Source organism: Lytechinus pictus, chromosome 11 (assembly GCF_037042905.1).
Source record: "Lytechinus pictus isolate F3 Inbred chromosome 11, Lp3.0, whole genome shotgun sequence".
Classification (NCBI taxonomy): Eukaryota; Metazoa; Echinodermata; class Echinoidea; order Temnopleuroida; family Toxopneustidae; genus Lytechinus; species Lytechinus pictus.
In genome coordinates, this window is record NC_087255.1 from 3,653,663 (window position 1) to 3,680,701 (window position 27,039).

At 36.7% G+C, this 27,039-nt stretch overlaps 2 protein-coding genes across 3 annotated transcripts in view; both read right to left on the reverse strand.

Annotated features, from left to right (window-relative positions):
• Positions 1-5,587: 5,587 nt before the first annotated feature.
• Positions 5,588-7,940, reverse strand: LOC135155949 (uncharacterized). The gene is made up of 2 exons (XM_064106554.1): positions 6,637-7,940; positions 5,588-5,705 (listed from the first exon to the last, which is right to left on the reverse strand). Exons 1-2 carry the CDS (start codon positions 7,938-7,940, stop codon positions 5,588-5,590), a joined length of 1,422 nt encoding a protein of 473 aa, XP_063962624.1.
• Positions 7,941-23,028: 15,088 nt separating this feature from the next.
• Positions 23,029-27,039, reverse strand: part of LOC129270706 (guanine nucleotide exchange factor C9orf72-like) — a 30,085-nt gene continuing 26,074 nt past the window's right edge. For both annotated transcript variants that reach the window (XM_064106439.1, XM_064106440.1), the window contains exon 12: positions 23,029-26,977. In XM_064106439.1, the coding sequence (XP_063962509.1) occupies positions 26,791-26,977 (187 nt within the window). In that variant the 3' untranslated portion in view covers positions 23,029-26,790. The remainder of the gene's footprint in view (positions 26,978-27,039) is intronic.

Below are 27,039 nucleotides of genomic sequence, written 5' to 3' on the forward strand. Positions count from 1 at the left end.
CAACGTTTCAAAGGCGCTCGATCATACAAAACAAACAACCTCACCCACGCACACACACACACATAGGCATATATATATATATATATATATATATATATATATATATATACAGTGCGTCCCAGAAAAAACGAAACAGAGATTTAGCGATGATTTATCATAACTTAATCATAAATAAAATAGACAAATGACCTGCCAATGTCAAGCTTAGAATCTCCTCTTTCATCTGGTATTACTTAGATTATTCCTCATTCAGGCATGATTGAGCAAAAACAATTCGAAGAAAGGATGCCAAAAACTCATTTGGCGGGGGGTATCTGAATTTCAAAAAGAAATTCACATGACTAAAAAGTTCAATATCTTCTCTTTTCTTCGATACCTAAATCACAGAAAATGGTCAAGTAGTAAAAAAGTTATGATCCCTCGAAACAATGCTTGTATTTCCATAATTTCATTAAATAAACGTGTTTTCACCGGTTTCTCACTAAAGCTATCGCACGGTAACAAAAGACTTAATGCATGGCTGATCGTCAACAAAACGGAGTGTCGAGTGAGTTTGAACGCTAGCCTGTAAAACATCTTCATTTTATGAAATTATTGAAATTCAAGCCTTATTTCAAATAACCAGGACTTTGTTATTTCTTGACCATTTTCTGTAATTGAGGTATCAAATTAAAGAGCAGATATTGAACTTTTTAAAAATATGGTTTTCTTTTTAAAACACAGATACGGCCTGCCAAGTGATTTTTTGGAATCCCCTTTTCAAATTGTTTTTGCTCACTCATGCGTGAATGAGAAATAATCTAAGTAATTTCAGATGAAAGAAGAGATTCTAAGCTTTAAAATGGTAGGTCATTTGTCTATTGTATTTGCGATTAAGTTATGATAAATCATCGATAAATCTCTGTTTCGTTTTTTGTGGGACGCACTGTATATATAATCACAAAAGGTTTAGTAAATGCCGTAGAAATAAAATCGATTATTTTGTGATTATTTTATTCCTTATGCCGAAGCAGACTATTTTTATTTTATTCCTTATGCCGAAGCATACTATTTCTATTTTACTTATATATATATATATATGACTTATGAGATACCGACACGTATCTCACCAAAAAATTAATGCAAGCGCGAAGCGCGAGCTGAATTTTTTTTTGTAAACTGACCTTAAAACAGGAAAAGGGTTCCTGTTAAGGACTAAAATTTCTTTATATTCTGACCTGAAAGCTTGATATTCTAAGCATTATTGGTACCAATGATTAAGATTGGTATCTAAAAGAACAATAGATGCGAGCGCGAAGCGCGAGCTGAAAATGTTGATATTTCGATCTGAAAAAATTGACAGTTAATAGACGTTTTTGATAAAGAACAAGCTATATATCCAACAAAAGATTATTGCAAAGCGAAGCGGGAGTTCCTTTTGAGGTTAAGCACTGAAAACGGGACATTCTATTTACCTTTTAATCATGAAAAGTATGGGTTTTTGCTACAGAAATGATGCGAAGCGCGTGCTGAAAATTTGTATATTCCACTCTGAAAAGCGGACATTTTGAGAACGATTTGAAATAAAGAACGAGTTGTGTATCTCAATCTCGCTTGCTGAACATTACAATCTTATTTTATTTTTGCACATCCGGAATTATTGGGGGGGCAAAACGATATGTTTGCCTCCCCCCAATATTTTCATTGGTGGGGCGATCGCCCCCCCCCCCCAGGATCGACGCCTCTGCAAGTCAGTTAAGTAGGGCGACAATTTGTGGAGTCCCCTGCTCCTCCACAAATTGTCGTTTAAATTAGGCGACAATTTGTGCAGGGGCCGGTGACAATTTGTGATGTCAGTTTTTTGCACAAATTGTCGCGGGGTGGTAACGGGTACGAGAAAGAAGTAGATCCTCAAAAAGCTTTGAGCACCGAAATCGGTAGACTAGCTTAACCTGGTTAATGAAGGAGCACCTTGAACGCCTTACAAGATGGATACGTGCGCTATTATATCTTATTGCATTGACGCCATCAATGGCGACAATGCACAGGGACCTGGGAACGATTTTTTCAGTGGGGGTGCTGAAATCCCTCCTCAAAGGTGGAGGGGGGAGGAGGGACACAATTGAGTTTTCCATAATTACACACACACACACCTGTAAGGGCACCACACACACACACACACATATATATATATACATATATATATATATATATATATATACACACAACAAAAAAAGTAAGTCCCCCCTTAAACAAACCTCAATAATTTCCGAACCAATGCGAGTTTTTAATATATTTTTACATGAGCGTGTAGGTAATTTTATAAGCTACCCTCTGAGTAAATGTTATGGACGTATTTTACGTCATGCTTCAGTGAGCACCGTCAGAAGGCAAAAATGTCACTTTTCAAAAGTCACAAGCCAAATATCATGACTTTGATTCCATTTTATTGGAACTTATTCCATATTCTTATCATGAAAAATAGTCAGAAGGCTTGTAAAAGGTACTTTCTAAAAGACGATAAAAGTTTTTTGGCTAAATTTCACGGTTGAATAAACACAAGTCCAAATTTGCTATAATTGGATATTTTACACGTTTCTATCAATAAAAATGATAGAATAATATGATGACAGTTATTTTTGGGAAGAGTTTCTTCATCATTATTCATCGTTTCATGGTTCAATGAACATTTATTGAAAACAAAAAATACGATTTTCCAATATCGTAGGCAAGTATTGTTTCATTTTGGTAACTGAAAATGATCTTTTCTCAACTTTTTCGTTGTGTTCATGACCAATTAACATGCTTCAATCATTCAAAGGCGTTTTATTAAACATTCACGCTTGAATGAACATGTGGAATGTGAATAGCTCTTTTTTATGTTATTGGAAAAAATGCAATTTGTAACTTTGGATATCTGTCACAAACCTCCTTGCATAGTTCATTTGATTGGATTTTTGTGAAAATCCCGATGTTTAATGCATCAGTGAGCACACAATATTCGAAAATTATGCAAATGAGAAGAAAGTTCAAGGCCCTGGCCCCACTCCGTGCCGCATCGAATGGTTATTTTGGTGTTCGCACCTGTTGGATAGTGTTACTCTGAAGCCATGTGCGAAGTTTCATGAAATAACTGTTGGCAGACGTAACAAAAACCGTCCATGAAACAAACCCTCATTTCATATTTGTTAAAATGTTGACTTCCTCTCTCATAGACTTATGTACATTATGGGTGCATATGTTTACAAATAAGTAACCCCTTATGCAATGTGGTGGAACTTTTTTTCAAGGCTATCTTTAGCAATGTCGTTTGGCAGTAATGTTTATCAACCTATGGGCAAAATTCTGTGCAAATATGAAATCGATTTGTTTATTTATGGATGAGTGAGCACGAATCAAAGTGGGAAAATTTGTATTTTCAATGTCACAGACGCATTTTAAAGGGTAATATAGTGATTATTGGGGGCAAATTCGGTTTCCAATGTGACTTTAATTGCTGTTGTTTTTATCATACATCATTTCTATCACCACACACTTTCCGAATTTTAAAAATTTTCATGGTTGAGCGAGCATATTCGAAAACTTAGGAATGAATACTGTTTATACTGCATAAATGTATTATTTTCCTAACAATTTCTCAGGATCAGTTGAATGTATGGACAAATCAGTGGTGGGTCCAGAATTTTATAATGGGGGAGGGGCCTATAATCGGGGGAGCCACCAACATTTTCAAATCTTAACATGATCTAACAAGTTGTAGATGATATTACCATGAACGCCTATGATGATACGTCACAGTTCAGGGGCCGCGGAACGGTTTTCAAAGTGGGGGGTGGAGACAGAGCCAAAAGTGAGGTGGGGGGCTGATCATGCCAAAAAAATCAAAATCGTATGGTCATTTTTACATTTTTGTACATGTTTTTGGAAAAAAGTTGGAGCTGAAGCCCACCCCCCCCCCTCCCGCTTCCGCAGCCCCTGCAATGCATTGTGCCTACTCAACCATGAACATGCGATATCAAAATCTGGTCTGAAGTGGTTGAATGATGGATAGTAAAACAGCATAACGCCATAAAATTCACCTAAAAACAACTTTTGCCCAACTTTGTATTTGAACAAACTGAAAAACGACTCTTGTGACTTTTAAAAATGGTCATTTTTAATTCAATCTTTAATTACTCATGCATGACTCAACCGATTGATCTCATTTTCCCCCAGGAGTTGCTTAATGAGTGCAGAAAACCACCTATGAAATATTATATCTCAAACTAATTCGGTTCAAAAGTTACAGCAATTTTATTTAGGGGGGACTTACTTTTTTTGTTGTGTATATATATATATTAGAAAGTCAAAAAGGGGCCTAAGCTTTCGATCCTAGCAGAATCTTCGTCGGAGGCAAAATGACAAACATATAAAGTGGAACAACCATAATATAGACCACAAACAAGCTACAGCAACACTAGAAACAAGGAGACAAAAGGGGCATTAGTGAGTAGAGAAGACCAATCAGGTTAGTGAAGGTGATGAAAGAAAAGGAGTAGGCAGACACAAAGGGAAGTTAGTGTAAGTAAGGCCAAGAGGGATTAAGATAATGAGGCAGGCAACATCAAACAGGATCTGGAACAAAACAGTGATAGAGGGATGAATAACTAGAGAATTAGTGAGAGGTGGGTCAAACAGGTTACAAAGAAAGGCATAATAAACTGGTGCGTAAGAGTGGGGGAAAAGGGAAAAGAATGGGGAACAACTGATAATGTGCAAAAGACATATAAGTATATATGATAAAGCATTAAACAAACGAGGAGAATAAGGTAAGTGTAAATATGTATCTATAAGTGATATGTATATAAATATATCCAAAAAAAGAAATGTATATGAAAAAATATAAATACACATATGGTGTAACTGATATTGTAATCCGCTAGGTGTAACGGGAAAAAAACATAGGACTATACAGTAGGAAAAAAAAAAAAAAAAAAACCTGTATATGTGAAAAAGAGGAAGTAAATTGCCTAAAAAGGTAAAAGCAAATATAGAAGAGAGGGAGTGTATTATGAAGAAACCATAGTATACATGTAAATAAGCAAATGTGGTAAATCTAAAAGAGGTGAGTGGAGAAAAAAAAAATATATATATAATAATTATTATATCGCCTGAATAAGGAAGGAAAAATTGGAGCTGAGCTTGTATGAGATATGGGAGGAAAGTAGAGGAAGAAACTATAATGTAACTATTCAAAAGAGCTGAGGGGAAAAATTATATGTATATATAAATTGAAAGTGGATAGGAAAGAATAATCAGTCGTTCCCCTCTTGGATGTTCAGGCCATGAGGTTGGGTGGTGCGAAGTCGTCTCATCCAGAGCTTCTCTCTGCTAGTACGGACTGAGTCAGGACGGGTACCTAAAGATTCGATGCCCTGTAGCATCATGTCAGTGATGGAGTGGTTGGGGAGGTTAAAATGGCGGCCAACTGGAGTGTCCAGCTTTGCTGTGTTGACGGTGGATCTGTGCCCGTAGAATCGTCTCTTGAGTGTGGTCTTGGTTTCCCCTATGTATTGTACCCTACAAACTCTGCAAGTGATGAGATATACAACATTAGTGGTAGTGCATGTTATGTTGCCCTTGATTTGGTGAGACAGATTGGTAGAGTTGCTGGTGAAAGTGTCGCCCTCGTGAAAGTGTATTTCACATATGATGCACCTGTTGCTGGTGCATTTGAAGGTGCCTTGCTGTATGGGAGAAGAATGGTTAGTGAGGGAGGGCACTTCAGCACGAACAATGAGGTCCCTGAGATTCGGTGGGCGTCGGTATGCTAGAAGGGGAGTATCGGGAACGGCCTGTTGGAGACGATCAGAAGTGTGTAAAATGTGGTGGTTATCACACAGGATTTTGCGGAGAGGGGGTAGATTGGGATGGAAGGTGGTCACAAGCGGTATTCTGTCGGTAGTCTCCTTGTCACTTTTTGGTTTGAGAACTTCAGATCTGGGGAGAGAACGAACTTTGTTAATTGCCAGTTGGACTGCCCTGGCCCCGTGGCCCCTGGCACAGAGATGTTTCTGCAAATTCCTGGCATGGAAGGAAAAATCAGGGTCCTCGGAGCAGATACGGCGAAGTCTGAGGGCTTGACTGTAAGCGATGCCGGTTTTGCAGTGACGGGGGTGGCAGCTGGATGAGTGGAGGTACTGGTGGGTATCTGTGGGTTTAGAGTATAGGGTAGTGGTGATACCGTTAGACTTTTTCTGGACTGTGACATCAAGGAAGTGGGTTTCCTGTTGGGAGAAATCAGAAGTGAATTTGATGGTCCTGTGGAAGGAATTGATGTGGTCAATGAATGTATGGAGGCTATCTTCATCCCTGGTCCAGATGAAGAAAATGTCGTCTATGTAACGCCACCAAATCCATGGGCGACAGGGGGCTGAATCTAACATCTGCTGTTCCAGCATGGTCATGAAGAGACAGGCGAATGAAGGAGCCATCCGGGTGCCCATTGCTGTACCGAATATCTGTAGGTAGTGCTTGCCCATGAATGTGAAGTTGTTTTTTGTTAGTACATGAGACATCAGAGATTTGATATCGGATATGGGGGGACTGGAATGGCCACTGGCGGCCAAGGCTTCACATGATGCTTGGATACCTTCGTCGTGGGGAATGCTGGTGTACAGTGAAGAAACATCGAAAGTGCCGATGATCGCAGTCTCGGGTATCTGGTCCTTGATGTCATTTAGTTTCTTGAGAAAGTCTGGATTGTCGTGGATGTAAGAGGGTGCACGTGAGACAAGGGGCTTAATGTGGTAATCAACAAAAAGGGAAATGTTCTCTGTTGAGGAACCATTTCCTGAGAGGATGGGTCGACCGGGGTTGCCAGGTTTGTGGATCTTCGGGAGGAGATAGAAGCGGGCGGGTTTAGCATTAGTAGGGGAGAGAAATTTGTGGGCCTTCTCGGAGAGATGCTTGTCTTCTTTCATGTCATTCAGTGTTAATTGGATCTGTAGGGAGAAATTACAAGTAGGGTCAGAATCGAGGAGTGCATAGTGAGATCGATTATTGAGATGTTTCATGGCTTCATCGATGTACTGCTGGCGGTCCATAACAACGACGGATGATCCTTTGTCTGCAGACTTGATGATGATGTCGGACCTGTTTTTGAGTGATGAGAGAGCCTGGCGTTCTTCTCGAGGAAGGTTGTCATGTGCTCTGGTGTCGAGGGTATCTGTGGAGCGAACTTGGGATGAGACAGCTTGGATGTAAGTTTCAAGGGAAGGAACTCTATTCTTGGGTGGAATCCATGTGCTTTTCTTGTAGAAGGGCTCGGGATCAGAAGGGGGTGCATCTAAAAAGAACTCTTTGAGACGTATCCTGCGATAGAATGTAGAGAGGTCTTGGCTGAGAGCTATCTGTTCAACTTCTGGTGGCGTGGGGCAAAACTTGAGACTTTTAGAGAGAAGAGAGGTTTCTGCTTGGGAGAGAGGGGAGGATGAGAGATTAACAACCAAATGGGGGGATGCATCATTGTTGTTGGTATGTCGTCTAAATCTGTTTGACCGTTGTCGCTTCTTTGTGAGGTTGCCTATTTTCTTGTTCCTGCGTTCAGTGAGGAGAGACCTGTGTTTAGAGAGATCAGATTCAATTTCATCATTATACTGAAGCCATTGGGTTTGGGTACAGCAAGAACGTAGTTCGTCTTCCAGGTTACTGATGTCAGCTGAAAAAGAATCAAGAGAAGCAATACACTGTTCAGAGAGGATGTTAATTAGTCGAACTGAAGCTCCATGTAAGGTCTGGTTCCATCGTTTGCGAAGTTCAGGTGTGAGCGTACCGAGACCAGGAGTGCAATGAAGTTGGAGGCCTGTGGGTATAATGCGATTGAGGGAATAAAATCTGTAATTGTCCTGGTGAAAAGAGGTCTTGAGGGCCTTCAGCTTGATCTTCCTGAGCTGGTGAAATAAAGATAGATGGTTAGTCATGGTAGAAAAGAGACCTAGAATTTAAAAAAAAGTGTAAAACAAAGAAAATGGATATTCATAACAAATAAAAATATAAAAAAGGAGAAAAGTCGAGTAGATTTGAACTGGACCTAAAACAGAATGATAATAAGAATACACAAAGTTAATTAAATCAAGCTGAAAGAGACCTAGAATAAAAAAAAGTGTAAAACAAAGAAAATGGAAATTCAAAAAATATCAAATATAAAGAATGAGAAAAGTCGAGTAGATTTGAACTGGACCTAAAACAGAATGATAAGAATACACAAAGTTAATTAAATCAAGCTGAAAAGTAAAATCGACCAGACAAAGATACCAGAAAAAAAAAAGAAAAAAAAAAGTTATGCAAGTTTAACTGTGGAAGGAATGTAAATAAGAAAACACTAAAATACAAATACAGAAAATCAAACATATATGGATAAAACAAGACAAATTAGATAAGGAGGATCACATGGGAGTGATACAACAGCAGAATAGGAGATCAATGGCAAAAAGAAGCTGCTGAAAACTGCTTATCTAATAAAAGAGAGCCAATGGAGTAAATTAGAAAGTCAAAAAGGGGCCTAAGCTTTCGATCCTAGCAGAATCTTCGTCGGAGGCAAAATAAGAAGTGACTATCATATACATGTATATATGTATATATATATATATATATATATATATATATATATATATATATATATATATATATATATATATATATACATATATACATGTATATGATAGTCACTTCTTAGCTTTCTTTTTATAAAAGAACATAGATATATAATTAGAGCGCGAAGGGCGAGATTTTTTTTTTTTTGGGGGGGGGGAATTTCATGTATTTTGTCCTGAAAATTTGAACATTTTGAGCAATGTTTGTGGTCCTGAACAAGATGCGTAAGTAACAAATAATAACTGCGAACGTGATCAGTGCGAGCAGATATATTTTATATACGCTCTGGTCTGATCGAAAGGGAAGTGTTATAAGGACTGTTTGCAGTTAACCATTAAGACGATACATATATCAACAATCAAATAATGCGAGTGCGAAGCGAGAGCTGAAAAATTTGACATTCCGACCTAAATACTGGACATTCTAAGTACTTTTCTAATCATGAACAGGATAGGTATATAACTATACAATTGATGCGAGTGCGAAGCGCGAGCGGAAATGAAAATGAGATTTCAGACCTAAAAACAGGACACCTTAAGCACTTTTCTAATCATGAACAGGATAGTATATAACTATACAATTGATGCGAGCGGAAACATAATTGAGATTTTAGACCTATAATTGGGACATTCTATTCATGTTTTGTAAATCAAGAAAATGATGGGTATTGGATATATTCTTACATTAATAATGTGGGCGCGAAGCGCGAGCAGAAAATTTTTGATATTCTGATCTGAAACTCCACACTGAATGTAATATGGTTTGAACAGATAAAGAAAAATCAGACGGAGATATGAATAAAGATTTGATCAAAATCCGACAAAGAATATCAAAGTTATTGCATTTTAAAGATTAGCATTATTCCGGTGAAACAGTTTTAAGCATGTCTTCATTAATATTCAATGAGCAAACTGATGATGTCATATCCCCACTTGTTCTTTTGTATTTTATTATATAAAATTAGGTTTATTTAATATTTTCCCTTCAAGAACCAAAAACAGTTGAATTGACAACTGATTTAGTCTATTATTTTTTTATGTTTTTATTAAGTATAACCATCTCATACACATATTACAAAACAAGTTTAATAACAATATAAAATAACAGTGTACAGTATGGATAAGTTACATTTTGATAAAATAAATACATACAAAAACAACAAAAGGAAAAGAAAAGAAACATAGAAAAGCAATACAGGTCTGTTCGTCTACATTGCCCAAAATCTAATAGATTCCATTTTTTTTTAATCTATACATAGTAGTGTCCCTATAAGCAATACACTTTTCTGTTTGGTACACTTGTTTTAATTTACTGATAAACAAGTCAAAACAAGGAAGGATATTAATACATCTACATAGATATAAAGCTTTCTTTGCTACAATAAGGCAATGATTCAATAACACATCTTGCTTGTTTTTAATTCCAAATAAAATCTCTTCATCCTTTACTTGGATAAATTCTTTTTTAAATTTAGTATGCCACCATCTTAGAAATTCATTCCAAAAATCTCGAGCATGCGAACATTCTACCAACAGGTGTTCAACTGTTTCCTGTTCTTGTTTACAAAAAGAACACATCTCATTGTCTACAACTTTCATTTTCTTTAACTTTGCATTTACTAATAGGCATCTTGTATTTATTTTATATTGAAATATTCTTGTTCTTGTATCTGGAATAACTTTAAAAGGCAACTCATAAATAAGACTAAAATCATCTTCACTTATATCATACCTTGATCTCCAATATATTTCAGAAGTAGGGGTTTGGTATTTATTTTCTTTTAATATCATATTTATGATCTTGTTTGACAATTTTGATATAAACATTTTTTTTGTATTAACAAAAACTATAAAAATATCTAACTTTTTTAACAAATGTCGCCTCTCGAAACAACGAGCTTTAACTGTCTGTGGAATAGCAGAAACAATTGAACACCAAAGAAGATAGTTTTTAAAGCCAATTTGTTGCCACTTTCAAAAAGGGATTAATTGACCATTTTCATCAAATAAATCTTGTATAAACCAAATACCAATATTGAACAATTCCTTCACAAAACAACTCACACCAGCTATTTTTATTTGTCTATTATTCCAAATAATACTTTCATGAGAAAATGCATCATGGTTACTCAGATCTCTTAACTCAAAATAGACATATAAGACCTCTTTATAAAAAGAGGGTACAAATTTTAGTTTTAAACAATCTTTTTTTATCAAAATTACAATAGAGTAATAAGTGCATGCCCACCATATTTTCTTATAAAATGATTAAAATACATTTTCCATGAAGAAAGTCCTTCATCAAAAAATCTAACTACCCATTTTATTTTTAGTGCCTTAAACATTGAACGAATATCGATCATATTCAGTCCCCGTTTAGAATAAGGGGCAGTCAGTGTTGACTTTTTTATATAGTTCTTTTTTCCATTCCATAAAAAGGTATGTATAATTTTCTCAAGTTCTTCCACCACATGTTCAGGGGCAGACAAAACTGAGGCACAAAATATGAACTTTGACAATGCAAAAGTTTTTAAAATTTGTATCTTTCCTATCAGAGTAAGATTACGTTTTCGCCAAATATTTAGCAATACCTTTACATCTGTCAAAATTAAGCTTTAAAGCTAAATCAGTATCATAAAAAAAAAAATTCCAAGACCCTCAATTGGGTTTTCTGGCCACTCAATATCAAAATATTTATCTTGAGATTCTCTAAACGAGCCCAACCACATGGCTTTACACTTATCTCTGTTTATTTTCAAACCAGAAAAAGAGGAAAATTTATCTATAAGTGAAAATGCTTTCTCGATTTAGTCTATTAGATATTCTTTCCTGCAACCTATTACATTATAAGGGAGGCATATCATTCACACTGGTATGAAAAAATGAAACAATTTTGATTCAATGTAATAACACAAGAAACAGGATAGTGGGGATGTGACATCTTCAACCCACATAGGCAGAAATCCCAGAGGGGACAGGGAGGGACGTGTCCCCCTACCAAAAATAGTAGGGAGACACAATATCAAATATCCCCCTACTATTTTTGGTCTTTCATGGAGAAAAATACATCAATTCACAATCAAAATAATACCTTTTGGACTAAATGATCTTACATTTTGGGTGAAAAACTTTTTTTTCTTTTTTTTTGCGTGTCAAATTTTCCAGGCCCTGGTCCCCCTACCTTTGGGACAGATTTCCGCACATGTCAACCTACCTGTTAAATATTCATGACGACATGCATATCACCATTTTCATAAAATATTGCTAAACTTTAGAATTAAATAACTTAACTATTTGTTATCATTTTTTTTTTTTTTTTTTGTATTTCATATAAATATTTTCAGCCCGGAGTAGCCCAAAAACAAGCTGCGTATCTGAATAGACCTAGTATCTGGGCATTGCAAATACATTTTTTATTATAAAAATCAATAATGCGAGCACGAAGCGCGTGCAGAAATTATTTGATATTCCGATCTGAATAAGGGTGAATTTAAACACTATTTTAAGTACTGTGTCGGATGATTCTGAAGTGGGGGGGGGGGGGTTCTACAAAACGTCGTTCATTTTCATTACATTTGTGTCATTTATCAACTTACCACTAGATTTCAAGGAGGTGCATGCTGCCTATGGAAAATAACACATGCAGCACCCCCCAGGCGCGGATCCAAGATTTCGTGGGGAGGGGGGTCCAAATTTGACCTGATTTTTGGCGCCCATGTGTACTTTTCGAAAAATGGCGCCCCCTCCCTCCCGGCCAGGCTAACTTAAATGCCTTAAATGTATTTTGAATTATCTTATTACATAATCAAATTTGAAAAAAAGGCAATTAAAGACCACTTTTTTAATGTGTTCTTGAAAAAAAAATCAATGAATATATAATGTAATATCAATGGGAGCGCGAAGCGCGAGCGATTTTGGGGGGTCTCAATTTGGTTTAACTTCTCACCAGAGTAGGCCCTACTAGAATATTGTGTGAACGGGAGCTGTAGTTTCTTTACTAGTTGTTTAGAATAGCCTTCAATAATATCAATGATAACCTCTTGGGAATAATGCAATCTCGAAGCAATCGACTCAATCTCCTCATCAGTGGCGAAGCTGTGATTTATTCAGCAGGGTTGCACGGGGGGGGGGGGGCTTGTTTAACTTTTGTAGAGGGCACCAAGATAAAAAAAAATCAATAAAATGGGGGGGGGTTAGAAGTTAAAGAAATTCCGAAATCTTATTCTTAAAAACACATTGAGGTATCTCACAAGGCCTAAATAAATAATGATAACGCGAAGCGCGATATATTTGGAAAATAATATTATATTTCACCATAATCCCTTTCCTTTTCTCTCTTTTTTTTCTTGGTCGTGATTTTTTTTTTTTTTTTTTTTTGGGGGGGGGGGGCAAAACGCCCATGTCCTCACAGTAATTTCTTAGCTTTACTTTATAAACAACATTAATGTGCAATATGTATTTTGACCTGAAAATTGAACATTCTGGGCAATGTTTGTGAACCTGAACAAGATGCGTATGTAACTAGATAATTACTACGAGCGCGAAGCGTGAGCAGAAATTTTTAATGTGCGTTCTGGCCTGGTCGAAAAGGGACCTGTTAAGGAAGTTTTGCAGTAAGCCATTAAGACGATACATTTTTCAACGATTAAATAATCCGAGCGCGAAGCGCGAGCTGAACATTTTTGATATTCCAACCTAAAAAATTAGATTTCAAACCCCAACGGGACACTCGATTCATGTTTTGTCACTCATGAAAAATGATGGGTAGTTTCTGGTATCTTCCTACATTAATAATAACTTCTCACCAGAGTAGGCCCTACTAGAATATTGTGTGAACGGGAGCTGTAGTTTCTTTACTAGTTGTTTAGAATAGCCTTCAATAATATCAATGAGACCTCTTGGGAATAATGCAATCTCGAAGCAATCGACTCAATCTCCTCATCAGTGGCGAAGCTGTGATTTATTCAGCAGGGTTGCACGGGGGGAGGGGGGGCTTGTTGAACTTTTGTAGAAGGCACCAAGATAAAAAAAAATCAATAAAATGGGGGGGTAGAAGTTAAAGAAATTCCGAAATTTTATTCTTAAAAACACAAGGCCTAAATAAATAATGATAACGCGAAGCGCGATATATTTGGAAAATAATATTATATTTCACCATAATCCCTTTCCTTTTCTCTCTTTTTTTTCTTGGTCGTGATTTTTTTTTTTTTGGGGGGGGGGCAAAACGCCCATGTCCTCACAGTAATTTCTTAGCTTTACTTTATGAACAACATTAATGTGCAATAATCTCATAAGCCCTATGCGAGATAAAAAAAATTAAAAAATAATTAAATTTCATGTATTTTGACCTGAAAATTGAACATTCTGGGCAATGTTTGTGAACCTGAACAAGATGCGTATGTAACTAGATAATTACTACGAGCGCGAAGCGTGAGCAGAAATTTTTAATGTGCGTTCTGGCCTGGTCGAAAAGGGACCTGTTAAGGAAGTTTTGCAGTAAGCCATTAAGACGATACATTTTTCAACGATTAAATAATCCGAGCGCGAAGCGCGAGCTGAACATTTTTGATATTCCAACCTAAAAAATTAGATTTCAAACCCCAACGGGACACTCGATTCATGTTTTGTCACTCATGAAAAATGATGGGTAGTTTCTGGTATCTTCCTACATTAATAATGCGAGCGCAAAGTGCGAGCTAAAAATTTTTATATTCCACTCTGAAAAGCGGACATTTTGAGAACGATTTGAAATAAAGAACGAGTTGTGTATCTCAATCTCGCTTGCTGAACATTACAATCTTATTTTATTTTTGCACATCCGGAATTATTGGGGGGCAAAACGATATGTTTGCCTCCCCCCAATATTTTCATTGGTGGGGCGGTCGCCCCCCCCCCCCCCCAGGATCGACGCCTCTGCAAGTCAGTAAAGTAGGGCGACAATTTGTGGAGTCCCCTGCTCCTCTACAATTTGTCGTTTAAGGACGTTCCACAGTTATGTTTGTGCGCATTATGATCTGCGCATAGTTTACACTCTGCGCGCTGACGTCACAATGGATGAACAGGTGATTAATTAGCTGCGGGTATGTGCTGATTTTTCTCATCTTCTGCACTTTAACTGCAGATCCGATGCGTTATTTCATGAAGCTAAAAAATTGAATTATTCCATGGACCATTCAAAAAAAGATTCTCTACAATTTCATAATACTCTCTACAATTTCATAATACTTTACTCTGCAGTGCTGCCAAGAATCACGAATATTACCCCGAGTTTGAATAAATGGTAGAGTGGTTTCGATTTTTTCTTCACATAGATACAAAGCATTCGGCGCATTTTTGGTGTTTTAAAAAGCACATTTGCTCTCATAAAAATACTGATAGTTTAAAAACAAGCACATGAACCCCTATTTTTTAATGTTTGTTCCTCTTAGGTATACCTTCCTCTACAACTCTACAAATTTTGGTGAAAATGACATGGATTTTGAATAAAGTGCAGCATTTATTGTACTTTTGTAGTTTGTTACTGAAATTTCACATTTTTTAGATTGGGATTTTGTTATCTTTTACGCCATTTTTAAGAACTGACAGTGCTGTTAAATTTAAAATTGCAAAAAAATAGCACTATAAATATATTCTCCATTTTAACGATACAATTATTAACTCTTTTGCGAAATTTGATGACTTTTTTATATATTTTGACTGAGTAATACAGGTTTAAACTCATTGTAGTAATCTTGGGCGGTCTAAAAATGCCAAATTCTTTTGAATGCGCAATTCTTAAGAACATCAATGTGGGTGAACTTTGAAGTTCTATAGCAAAAAATCAAGCACATGGACCTATGTTAATTTTTGCATATTTCGAATATTAAGGTTCTAAAGTATCTATGTGCAAAGTTTGGTGAAAATGACATGGATTTCACTTTAACTGTGGAACGTCCTTAAATTAGGCGACAATTTGTGCAGGGGCCGGTGACAATTTGTGATGTCAGTTTTTTGCACAAATTGTCGCGGGGTGGTAACGGGTACGAGAAGGAAGTAGATCCTCAAAAAGCTTTGAGCACCGAAATCGGTAGACTAGCTTAACCTGGTTAATGAAGGAGCACCTTGAACGCCTTACAAGATGGATACGTGCGCTATTATATCTTATTGCATTGGCGACAATGCTGCTGCATTGTTGTTGTTCCGTATTCCTATTCCGCAATCTTTGCATTGACGCCCAATTGCGACAATGCATTGTTCTTGTTCCATATTCCTATTCCGTCGTCGTCGTCTTCTTCTTCTTCTTCCACAAAATCCCATTTGTTTAACACGTAGTTTGTGTTAGCTCTGCCCTGGCTCCGTCCCTCATCCAAATTCATCCAAATTTGATAGATCAACGATTAAATAATGCGAGCGCGAAGCGCGAGCTGAACATTTTTGATATTCCAACCTAAAAAATTAGATTTCAAACCCCAACGGGACACTCGATTCATGTTTTGTCACTCATGAAAAATGATGGGTAGTTTTTGGTATCTTCCTACATTAATAATGCGAGCGCAAAGTGCGAGCTGAAAATTGTTATATTCCACTCTGAAAAGCGGACATTTTGAGAACGATTTGAAATAAAGAACGAGTTGTGTATCTCAATCTCGCTTGCTGAACATTACAATCTTATTTTATTTTTGCACATCCGGAATTATTGGGGGGCAAAACGATATGTTTGCCTCCCCCCAATATTTTCATTGGTGGGGCGGTCGCCCCCCCCCCCCCCCCCCCCAGGATCGACGCCTCTGCAAGTCAGTTAAGTAGGGCGACAATTTGTGGAGTCCCCTGCTCCTCTACAATTTGTCGTTTAAATTAGGCGACAATTTGTGCAGGGGCCGGTGACAATTTGTGATGTCAGTTTTTTGCACAAATTGTCGCGGGGTGGTAACGGGTACGAGAAGGAAGTAGATCCTCAAAAAGCTTTGAGCACCGAAATCGGTAGACTAGCTTAACCTGGTTAATGAAGGAGCACCTTGAACGCCTTACAAGATGGATACGTGCGCTATTATATCTTATTGCATTGGCGACAATGCTGCTGCATTGTTGTTGTTCCGTATTCCTATTCCGCAATCTTTGCATTGACGCCCAATTGCGACAATGCATTGTTCTTGTTCCATATTCCTATTCCGTCGTCGTCGTCTTCTTCTTCTTCTTCCACAAAATCCCATTTGTTTAACAGGTAGTTTGTGTTAGCTCTGCCCTGGCTCCGTCCCTCATCCAAATTCATCCAAATTTGATAGACATGTTGTCCAGCATCCCTAGTTGTGCACCTCGTCTTCCATTTTCCAAAATCACTCATGCATGACCATCCAGGCGCAATTTTGTCCATTTCAAGTCCATTTGCATACCATTCTTCACTCTTTCATATCTCAGTTATCCTGCATGCTACAGACTTCTAACAAATTGCTAAAGATAGTCAAAGAGTTGCTCCATCATCTGCGATGCTTAACCTGACCTTCAAAATTCCATCTTCATGCCCTAAATGCAAATCCGAAATAGCCTTCCTTCAAAAACTTCATATTTATTGAAATGTAAAGTCAAAAAATCGTAAAATGGCCATAACTTTCTTGTTTTTATTCATTTCGAGTTCATATTTACAGGAATTAATTATGGTACCATATCATACATACTAGTCAGTTTTCACGCATCACTGACCTTCCGTCATTGGAATAGCGCCCTCTAAAGTTTCAAAAAACGCTTACCTTTGAATGCTCCTCATTGCGTCATGCATGGCCAAACCCGTACTTTTTTTAATTTAGGGCAGGGGTTCTCAATAGGTGGCGCGCGCGCCACTTGTGGCGCACCGAGCCTTGCGGAGTGGCGCTTGGGAGCCGGTATAAAAAATAAAGGAAAAATAAGGGAGAAAAATGTATCTACCAGTAACCTGGCAATAAGGTTTTGGTGATCATTTTAATACAAAGAGAAAACAAAAACTCTTTATTTGACACTTAATTGCTAATTGGTTTCCTCAAATTTTGTCCAATTTAGCACTCGATAACCCCTATTATGGAGGATCGATGGTGTTCTCCTTCTTATTTATTCTACGCTGTACAAAGTTTTTGTGCCGCACAAGTGATTTGAAAACCCCGTTTGTAGGATTTCTATTTCAACGGCGAGAAATTTTGCATTTCCAGAGTATACGTTTTGGTTAAGAGTTAAACATCAAATGATATGATATTCAAAGAACATCCTGATCATAAAAGATTATGAATTTGGGACATAACAAGCAGAAACTTTGTTTCCGAAGCCGATTAAAATCCGATGTTGTAAAAGTGAAATAAATGTATGCTCAGATGCATTGTCTGCCGTGATTGCCTGCATGCACTGAATGAATGATACTGCACGTGAGTTATAGAGAGAGAGGGGCAGTTGGGGCGTTAGTGCAGTGCAACGCCTAATTTTCAACCCTTGCAAAATCGGGGAACGTAGCTTCAACCACTGGCGTACAGATGGGGGTGGCGATTGGGGGGCCCAAGTGTTTCATGGCCAAGAAAAAAAAGGAGAAAGGGAAAGAAAAGGAAAGGGAAAGAGTGGAATATTGTATTATTTTCTTAAAGGACAAGTCCACCCCAACAAACAAATTATTTGAATAAAAAGAGAAAAATCCAACAAAAATAACACTGAAAATTTCATCAAAATCGGATGTAAAATAAGAAAGTTATGACATTTTGAAGATTCGCTTAATTTCACAAAACAGTTATATGCACATCCTGGTCGGTATGCAAATGAGGAGACTGATGACGTCATCCACTCACTATTTCTTTTGTATTTTATTATATGACATATGAAATATTCAAATTTTCTCCTTATTGTCAAGTGAAACAGTGATTAATTCCTCTCTGTACATGTGGAATGAGCATTGTTTAATACTATATGGTTCAGTCAAGTCGGTCCCTATGGTCAAATCTGTAAAAATTGAAATATTGTATAATTCAAACAATAAAAAACAAAAGAAATAGTGAGTGATGGACATCATCGACTGACTCATTTGCATGTCACTGAGTTGTGCATATCACTGTTTTGTGAAAAATAAGCGAAACTTTAAAATGCCATTACTTTCTTATTTTACATCCGATTTTGATGAAATTTTCGGTGTAATACTAATTTGATTTTTCTCTATTTATTCAAATCAACATTTTGCTGGGGTGGACTTGACCTTTAATATTATGTCAAAATATAGATATTTGTATTGCAAAGTTCAATATTTTTGCTTCAGCTGCCATATCTAGCCCCCTCATTTTTTTTACTCATTACGCCACTTGCTTCAGCCAATATATCTGGGGCAGAACAGTCTGAACTAGTGTTATTATTGGTATGTTGTGAAAAAGTCACTGGTCATTTTTCTTTTAATATTGATATTGTGTAGTCTGTTGGCATTTGTATTTCTTCTGTTGATATTAATTAGAGCCCCTCTGGGCAATTTAAAAGGCCTCATATTCCAAAACGTCTGGGGGCTCTGCCCCCTCGACCCCCACCAGGGGCCTCTGAACCCCCTCCGTTGATACATTGCTGGTTTGCGCAGTGGACAGTGGAGCATTACAGATTCTCAACATGAAATGTGGCGCTTCAAAAAAAGTAATTGAGAATGGCTGATTTAGGGTTTTCAAGATATGCCCTTTCATGCCATTTAGAAAAATATATACCTTACCACTGACGAAATATCTGAAAATCAGCAAAATACGCAAAAATGCACTATAGGAAATGCCAGCACAACTTCAACTTGCTCTTATTTCCTTATTTATTGAAGCTTATTCTTTCTAACTTGGCAGATATGAGTATTGATATATATTTCAACCGTTCGTCAACCTTTCGTAACATAACAAAGGGCTGACGTCAGCTTAAAATTATTGTGCAAAACTTTCATTTTTAATGTCTTTCTCTATATGGCATTTACTTCCGGTCTATTGCTTGCGCACAAATAAAAGTGGTATCAATGTCACCGCATTGGAATGCTCTTTCCAGTGATACCAAATACAACATAGGTTACAACAGAAAATTTCAAGATAAGCCAATCTGAACACATGGTATACTACTCACAATGCACACATTATCAACAACAGAATTGTACACAATGTCTATGGCATCGGTTTCACGCAAAAACGAACTTAACGTATTATGCATCGTTCTGATATGTTTACACCGAGTTACGTTAATGAATTGTCAGGGAAATTTTTATGCTTATTCCTATCACTCTCTGTGTGTCTTTCTCTCTCTCTGTTGAGCGGCCATATGGTCTAAAAATGGACGAAATCTGTTTGACTCGAGAATGTAACTTCCTATGGAAGGCAAAATCTGCCAAAATCCAATTTGATTAATATGTAATTTTTGTTAGTACTCCCCTGCCTCCGTTCCTCATCCAAATTCATTCCGATTTAGTAGACATGCGTCAATACATGCACATCGTTCTGATACGATTGTAGTTCTAGTACTCTTCTTTTTCTTCCTTTTCTTCTCCTTCTCCTCCTCCTCATTATCCTTATTTTGTCATTATTATCATAATTATATTTATTATCATCATCATCATTATTACTATATTAAGTTGCTTATTATCGTTATTATTGCAGTGTACTTACTTTGGGTTTTATCCAAATGGGTCAAGGTAGCTGTTTCTTAACTCGCATATGGTAATTACATGCAGGGGCGGATCCATGATTTTCCAAATAATGATAAGCAACGCGGCGTTAGATTATGTGGATATTAAATGAAATTCTTGATGCTTTTCTGGAAATTAGAAAAATTAAAAAATAAGGTTAGTAGGGGAATTAGGATTAGACCAAGTCGGAAGAGATCAAACTGACAGTATACAATGTGTTTATACCAAAGTGGCAATTAACCAGTAACCCCCCCCCCCCCTCCCCACCATACACATACCCATACACAAACAACCCCATTTTTGGTTGCCAATAGGCAAAATCACAATTGGTTAGGATCATGAAATATAGTGCTCATGATTTTTTTTTCTGGTTTTCTGATGTTAAACCCAAACAAAAGAAAAACAAGAAAACATAATCTGATTCACTTTGTCAAATCCCATTTAAATCTTGCTACACAATTAACACAAAAACAAATTGCCTTCACATTCCATTTTTTTTGCAGAATTCTTTATTGCATCTTCTTGACAGTAAACACATTTTTCAAATAAATTTCTTAAATAACATTTCAAATATATATCTTTTTACATCAAAACCAAGCCTAAACATAGCTCTCAATCTTTCTGACACATACCATCTTCAAATACAGTAATGGACATAATTGAAACTTAATGCTATGATTGGCAAATGTTGAAAATAATTAGTACAAATAAACAGCAAATATTCTGGTAGTAATTATACCTGGAAATTTCATTGTACATTAGAAAACTATATCATCGTAATAGTAAAATAAAATAGAATAGTGACATGCTACAAAATGGAAATTGTGTCTTGCATGCAAAATGGAAGTTGTCTTGAAAGATTTCTATGTCTGCATAGGAATAAATGATGATTATATTCAATCTATGCCTTGCAAGGAATTTATAAGCAAGAATTTATCCTCATAAAATCTCTGACATTCCTGTACTATGCAGTATAGATCTTATGCATTGAGGTCATTACACCGCCATCTAAGAGGCTGGAGCCATTGCCTTGCATGCATTGATGATCTGGAGCTGGCCCTTCTCTGACACCTTCATTTATGCGTATTCCTATATCCTCTGAGGGAGGGCGCTATGAGATTTTGATGTCATATGCATAAGGGTATCGTAAGAGAAAGATTTCTACACGTAAACTGGCATATGTCAACCTTCCACGAGTCAAATAACAATTGCCTAATAAAGCAATTTTTAAGACCAGACAATGCAAAATATATGCTATGTACTTTTTTATGTTAGATGGGGAGTGGGGGTACAAGAAATCTTTCAATATTTTGTACAGACAACTTCTTTTTCACATGGAAAACTGTTTTGAAAAAATTAACTGGGATTACACCTGTCACAATTAAGAAGAGTAATAATGGCCAAGTTACATTCATGACATTGGAGTCAGACAATGCTATATATCATAAGTTCATAACGTGTTTTTCCCTTCAATAATTTGATTATTGATGTTCTTTTGTTTATGTTAAACCAAAATTGCTAAACATGAAAGTGGAGTGGAATATTGTCTATAAAAAAATATTTTTATATATCTCCAAGGAAAAAAAACCTAAATGAGAGCTACATGTAGTCAATATGTTAAAAATAAGGTTCCCATGTGTCAAGTTACTATCAGTGACACTGAGCTTTACCATTGTAACGTAATCATAATGGTCATGTCACTAGGGATGCATAATTAATTATCCATTGTTGTCTTACCTTCACTTAAAGTGAATCACTGTATGATGTCGCTGAGTGGATGAAAGGCAGTTTTTGCTCTGCGATGTACAGAGGTTTCAAGAACATAGTTAATATCCTGAAAATGCCCGTCAAATGACGAAGAACAGCTGGGAGGTTTTTGTCAAAAACTGTAAACAGGAACAGCAGTTTTGTCTTAAAGGAGAATGAAACTCTTGGAGCAAGTTAGCTTTTGTGAAAGCAGAAAAATCAAAGAATAAGATCAACAAAAGTTTGAGTAAAATAGGACTAGCAATAAAAGAGTTATGAGCATTTGAATGTCGAGATCACTAATGCTATGGAGATCCTCCCATTGGCAATGCGACCAAGATATGTGATGTCACACACGTACAACTCTCCCATTTGGACACTGAAAATATACCCCAAAACATTTCTTTTTGCTCATTCTAATCATATGACAAACGATTCATCAATGATATAATGTTGTGAAACCTCTGTACTTGTCCTCTCATAAAGAGAACACCTCACCTTGTGATAGACTCTATAAAAGTGAGAATATAAGTGAAATAAGTACTAAAGTAATGAGGGAGTTGTACGTGTGTGATATCACAGATCTTGGTCGCATTGCCGATGGGAGGATCTACATGGCACTAGTGATCTCAATATTCAAATGCTCATAACTTTCTTATTATTCATTCAATCTTCCTCAAACTTTCAACAATGTGTTCCTTTGATTTTTCTCTTTGATATGGATTCAGCTGGTTTCAAGGGTTTCATTCTCCTTTAAGTTTCCGAGCTGATGCAAAATTGGAAATGCGTCTTTTGTCCAAAGTTAAGAAGGAAACTGCTGTTTTGATCCGCAAATTTTCAACAAAGACTTCTTGGTCTTTGTCATGAAGGGCATTTGACAATACATTTCCTCTGTTCTTGAATAATTCATATGTCGTGGAGTGAATTTCCCTACAGTAGCCTTATCATCACGCAATGCATTAATCATTGGAAAAGGAAAATGGCCAGAATGTATTTTATCTGGAATAAAGCCTATAGTAGCACCATTTAAATTATACACTTATAACAATCAAATACATTCATCGCAGCATACCAGTACTGTAGCATACAATAATAAAATGTCAATAAACTATACTTAATTTTTTTTTACAATCAATCTTACATAGAAACTCCAGAACATGAATAACACAAGAATGAATGCACAAGTGTGTAATGATGAGATTCATTCTGACGAGGCTCCATAACCTCCATTGACATAAGTTTGCTTATCACCAGTACACCACAATAAAGAAAACAGAACTCACAAAGAGACTAAATACTAACAAGCTTTCTGGTGAGCCTTTTGCACTTCATCGGCAGGGAAAACTTGTGTATAACGCTCAGTACTGGGGCACGAAATTTACAATAACTGACCAATTAATTGAACTTATCATGTAACGATACATTGCTATAATTATTGTTCTCCTCCTTGCTTTGTGTATACATCACAGATCTGCCAACCTGATCAAGAACATTTCAGTATTTTAAAAGCTGAAAATCAGTATTTTTAAAGAAATACCATCGGGAGACGCATAAACCCGAAACTTAAGAAATCAGTATTTTGTATGAAAACATCAGTATTCTTCTCAGTTTCCAGTGCTAAATACGGATAATCTGTACTACTTGGCAGCTCAGAAATCAGTATTCTCTTTCTTGTGGAATGCCAGACCCCCAAAAAAGAAAACAATTATACTGATAATTAAAAACAATGGGCACTACTACTGCTTTGCATTGTCCATTGTTAATGTGTGAGTTGAGCATTCATGAAAGATGGCTCCTGATTGGCTGGAACCATATGCCTAGGAATAGATCCAGACGCAAGAGTTCATCATGCTGCATTCATGAACATAGTCTTGGCTTACTAATCACAGGCACAATATACACCACAGTAAAACATTCAATCTCAATAGTATACATGTATGTATATATCATTGTCTTTTTCAAGTAATATAACAAATTCAATCTAGCGCTCTTCAACTGCAAAACAAGAGTAAAATTAATTTATCAATAGTGGGCATATGGTAATCATAATAATCATACTTGCCCATGTACAGCCTAATGCCTATTTATCAGAAGTCTCTAATCAGACTACACTTATGCAGTATAGTTACCCTGGCTTTAGCCAAGCTGCTGTTATGTGCTCAAACGTTTCAATTTATAAATTCCTACCAGGTACCCATTTACGCCACCAAGGTTGTGTACAGCACAATGTGGATCAGATATCTCTTAGGAGAATACTACCAAGAGCCTTGATGTGAAATGTGGAAAATTCAACATATATATAAAATTTCATTCAAGGGGTATTCCAGGTTGAAAATAATATGATCTGAACATAAATTTTAAATTAGACAAAACAAATACTGAAAAAAAATCCAAATTGAAAACTGGTTTTCAATTAAGCCTGCCATACATACACCATACAATCTAATCATTAATTTATTAACAAATTGCATTTGGAATGAAATAAGAAAGACGCCGTTCTCACTACCTTCCTAAAACTAGTTTATAACGTGTAGTGAGAACGGTTGAAGCGATCTTAGAAGCGATCTTTCATACCGGTTCAGAAAACCACCTCGCGATGTAGTTTTCAAGATCCCTTTGCCACATTAAACTGGTTTAGCGTGAGGACACAACCATTCTTCGGGAAGCAATCTTCGCACATTTTGCGCGTGCTACTCCACAAGACAGGTGCAAAATGCCTACACTGCGGTTTCGCATTTCGCGCGAAACGTGTCACCCTACTGAGAGCGTTTCCATAGCAGCAAGATCGCTTTACATGAAGTGATTTTGAAAACCACTTTTGTGTGATCAAGTGGGAACGCTAGCAAAACGATCTTCCAAACTGGTTTCCGTAATGAGAATGGTGTCAAAGTTCAAATACGGAAACTTCTCTCATTTAAATTTCTGAATAATGGTAGGAATATGAAAATCTATCAATATTCTGCTTTACTGCAAGCCTTGTGGGAAATTGGCTTCAATTTGCAGTCGATACGTGACATCAATTGAATTAATCAATTCAATCAATTGAATCAATTCAGTTTAAATTGAATTTGCTTTTATTACTACAGGGAGCCTTGCAATAGCCTGGAATTGCACGTATGAATGACATTCATATTGCTTCTGCACACTTTGATATTACAATTTTAAATATGTTTTCTTTTCAGTAGGCTCATTTAGATTAGGAATGGTAACTTTGTGATCTTGATAGATATTAGGGAGTTCGTTCTTCCACTATGCACAGCGTATTCAAGAACATAGAAAATATATGTCTTAAATGCCCTGAATGACAAAGCACAACCAAGAAGTATAAATAAAAATTGGTGAATCAAAACAGCAGATTTGTCCTGGACTCTGGACAAATGATATATAAATTTGCAATTGCTCCTCAGCTCCAAAAACGTAGGAAGAAGCTGCTGTTACGGGTCAGCAATTTTCGACAAAGACCTACCTGTACTAGCTGCTCTTTGTCATTTGATGGGCATGATCATTACAAATAATATTTGATGTATTCTTGATTACGTCCCCATTACAGTTGCGCAAACTCCCTATTGCTATCACACACATGACCCTAAATATAGAAATATTCATGTATTCTAGAAATATTCACTACTTTTTACAAATGACACCTTTATTAAACAAATAAAAAAGAAAAAGAATGTATGTTGTACTTATATAAAGCAAATTAAATATTGAAAAACTACATGTAGCAGAAAACTTTCTAAACTGATTAAAGTTACACAGAAATCTATCTGGAAAACTAAAGGTTACATACATGTAGAAATCAACATAACAATAAGTTTAACAATAATTTCTTGGAGCTCCAAAGGTCTGTCATGATCTACATAACCAATCAAAAACAACTCAAATCTATTGTTTCATGATGACATTGTCTTCGGGAGTTATGCCCTATTCACATAAACGTTCCAGGACCGATCCAACCTGCTCTAATGCCCTGAACCCTTTCACATTAGGACCATCAGAAAGCTGGATTGCGCCAATTGTTGCTGTGGGAAATTTTCTAAGTAGATATTGGGGTCAAAGACTCACAAGAATGTTACAGATTCGACTGCTGTTTAACATTAGGAGTATGAAATTTCCCATAGGAATGCATGGCATGTTTTTAGGTCCATGTAGTGTTATGGATCTGTTAATAAGGGAAACACTTATTGGCCATACACGCACTGGACCAGTTCCTACTGTATTGGTCCAGGGGGTATTAAGCTGTTTGTTAATGCAGACTTCATGCGTGACCGGTGACACTTTCTTGCACTCAATGAAATTCCCTAAATTTTCTATTCCAAAGAATGGGGGTGTTTTTTGTACAACCATTACCAATTTTTATAAAAAATTAAAATTTTCATGCAGATGTTTGTTAACAATGAGAATTGACCTCCAAAGATCAGATACTGAATTTAGCTGATGGAATTCACAATGAGAAACAGCCATCTGTTGTGCAAAAGGTCATGCATTCCTTACGAACTGTGAATCCAGTCCAAGTGATTAACAGAGATTGAATATACCTATATCTTAAAATCATGTAAAAGTCACCTTCTGCTTACGATTAATTCTGAACATGCCTGAGTTGCTGGTCAGATGAATTCCATAGAGTTGTATGACATATCAAGAGTTTTAACAATAATTCTTTTAAGAACACACATACCGAACGTTCACGCAGCCGTGAGACCTTAGTCGATCTGTACGGAGTCGCCATCCTCCGTGATTGCGGCCTGATGCTATGAGACTTAAGTCATTCTTAAGGAATCGCCATCCTCTGTGATCATGGACGGATGCTGTGAGACCTTAGTCAATCTGTAAGGAGTCACCATCCTTTGTGATTGCACCCGGATGCCCACATATGAGGGCGCTCATTCCTGGACGGAGCTTTTCCGCTCGTGAGAGGACAATACGGAAATTGCCTTCTGGGTTGAGGTCGAGGTCATGTTTTAGCTTCCTGAGTGTGACCTTGCTGGGATGGGTACCTCGATCTCTGTGAGAACAAAACAATGAAGAGTAATTGCTTATCCTGAAAAAGTTTTGACTTAACCCTAA